General features: G+C 44.1%; 1 protein-coding gene across 2 annotated transcripts in view; it reads left to right on the top strand.

Annotated features, from left to right (window-relative positions):
* The first annotated feature begins 6 nt into the window (after positions 1–6).
* Positions 7–1,147, top strand: part of ahr2 (aryl hydrocarbon receptor 2) — a 74,026-nt gene continuing 72,885 nt past the window's right edge. For both annotated transcript variants that reach the window (XM_014031051.1, XM_014031052.1), the window contains exon 1: positions 7–333. In XM_014031051.1, the coding sequence (XP_013886505.1) occupies positions 275–333 (59 nt within the window). In that variant the 5' untranslated portion in view covers positions 7–274. The remainder of the gene's footprint in view (positions 334–1,147) is intronic.

Raw genomic sequence — 1,147 nt, forward strand, 5'->3', positions numbered from 1 at the left:
TGTGTGTGTGTGTGTGTGTGTGTGTGTGTGTGTGTGTGTGTGTACGAAGGCGGTGTTGTTTATCCAGAGAGAAGGGGTTGGACACAGTCTAGTTCTTTTCCTCCACAGTCTGTTCTCTTCCACCGGACTTCAGGAGTCCGAGGACACTTCACCGTCGACCGCCAAGGTCAGCAGGACTTGACCAGCCCCGCGGGGAGCTGTCAGTGCGGCTRCGAACCGCCGCAGAGCCCGGCAGCCCGGCGGAGAGAAAAGTTGGACTGAACCGAGWGACACCATGTTTAATAACGCAGGAACTTACGCCAACAAGAAGAGGAAGAAGCCGGTCCTCAAGCAGTAAGTTCGGCTGAATGTCTTTATTTGTGCTGGGGGGAAAAATAAATAAAGAAAAACAAACAAAGAAGTTAAAAAAAATGACTAAGCTCTTACACAACGCATAATCAAGTTATGAAATCATACTCGTGCTGGAAATGAAGGCAGAGTTAATTAAGGTGGACTGAACAGGTTTCTTTTGTCGCCATGTTAACTTTCTGACTGAAAGAGAAACTCTGAAACAGACGGACTTTTTTAATTTTAGAACTGCTCAAATCGGATTATCTTTAGATAATCCAGCTCAGTAAACTGGAATCGCGTCGTGAGAGCTGCCCTGACTTTTGGACCACCTTAAAAAAAAGTGTCTCGTTGGGTCTGGCACGGACTTCTTCCCCTCGCGCATTAATCACAATCAAGTTAGAGAGTCGGCTGCTGCTCTCACGCGATGCTCGGTGGAGGGCGGGGGGGCGGAGGAGGGCGGGGGCTGGCGGCCTCTCGCTCTGTTTTTGTAACGTAACACGAGCTGGGGTTTCAGCGCATGCGCACAACGTCTGCTCCTCTGTCCACATGTTGCTCTTTTTACTGAGATTTTAAATGAAATCTTTCAGATTTAAAGCTCTGAAAGTCATTGTGAATTAATGTTTTCACTGCATGTTTCTAATCCATGTTTATTAAGTGTTTAATTTGTGTTTATGACACAAAAATTTTGTGTTGTAAGTCTGTTTTATCATCTTTTCAAACATGTAAAATTTATCTATTTGCAAATGAGAACTGTTCTCAAACATTTCACCTGGTAAAATAAAGGTAGAAAATAATAATAATCATCAATCAACAAATA

Source organism: Austrofundulus limnaeus, unplaced genomic scaffold, assembly GCF_001266775.1.
Source record: "Austrofundulus limnaeus strain Quisiro unplaced genomic scaffold, Austrofundulus_limnaeus-1.0 Scaffold1170, whole genome shotgun sequence".
In the NCBI taxonomy this organism is placed as follows: domain Eukaryota; kingdom Metazoa; phylum Chordata; class Actinopteri; order Cyprinodontiformes; family Rivulidae; genus Austrofundulus; species Austrofundulus limnaeus.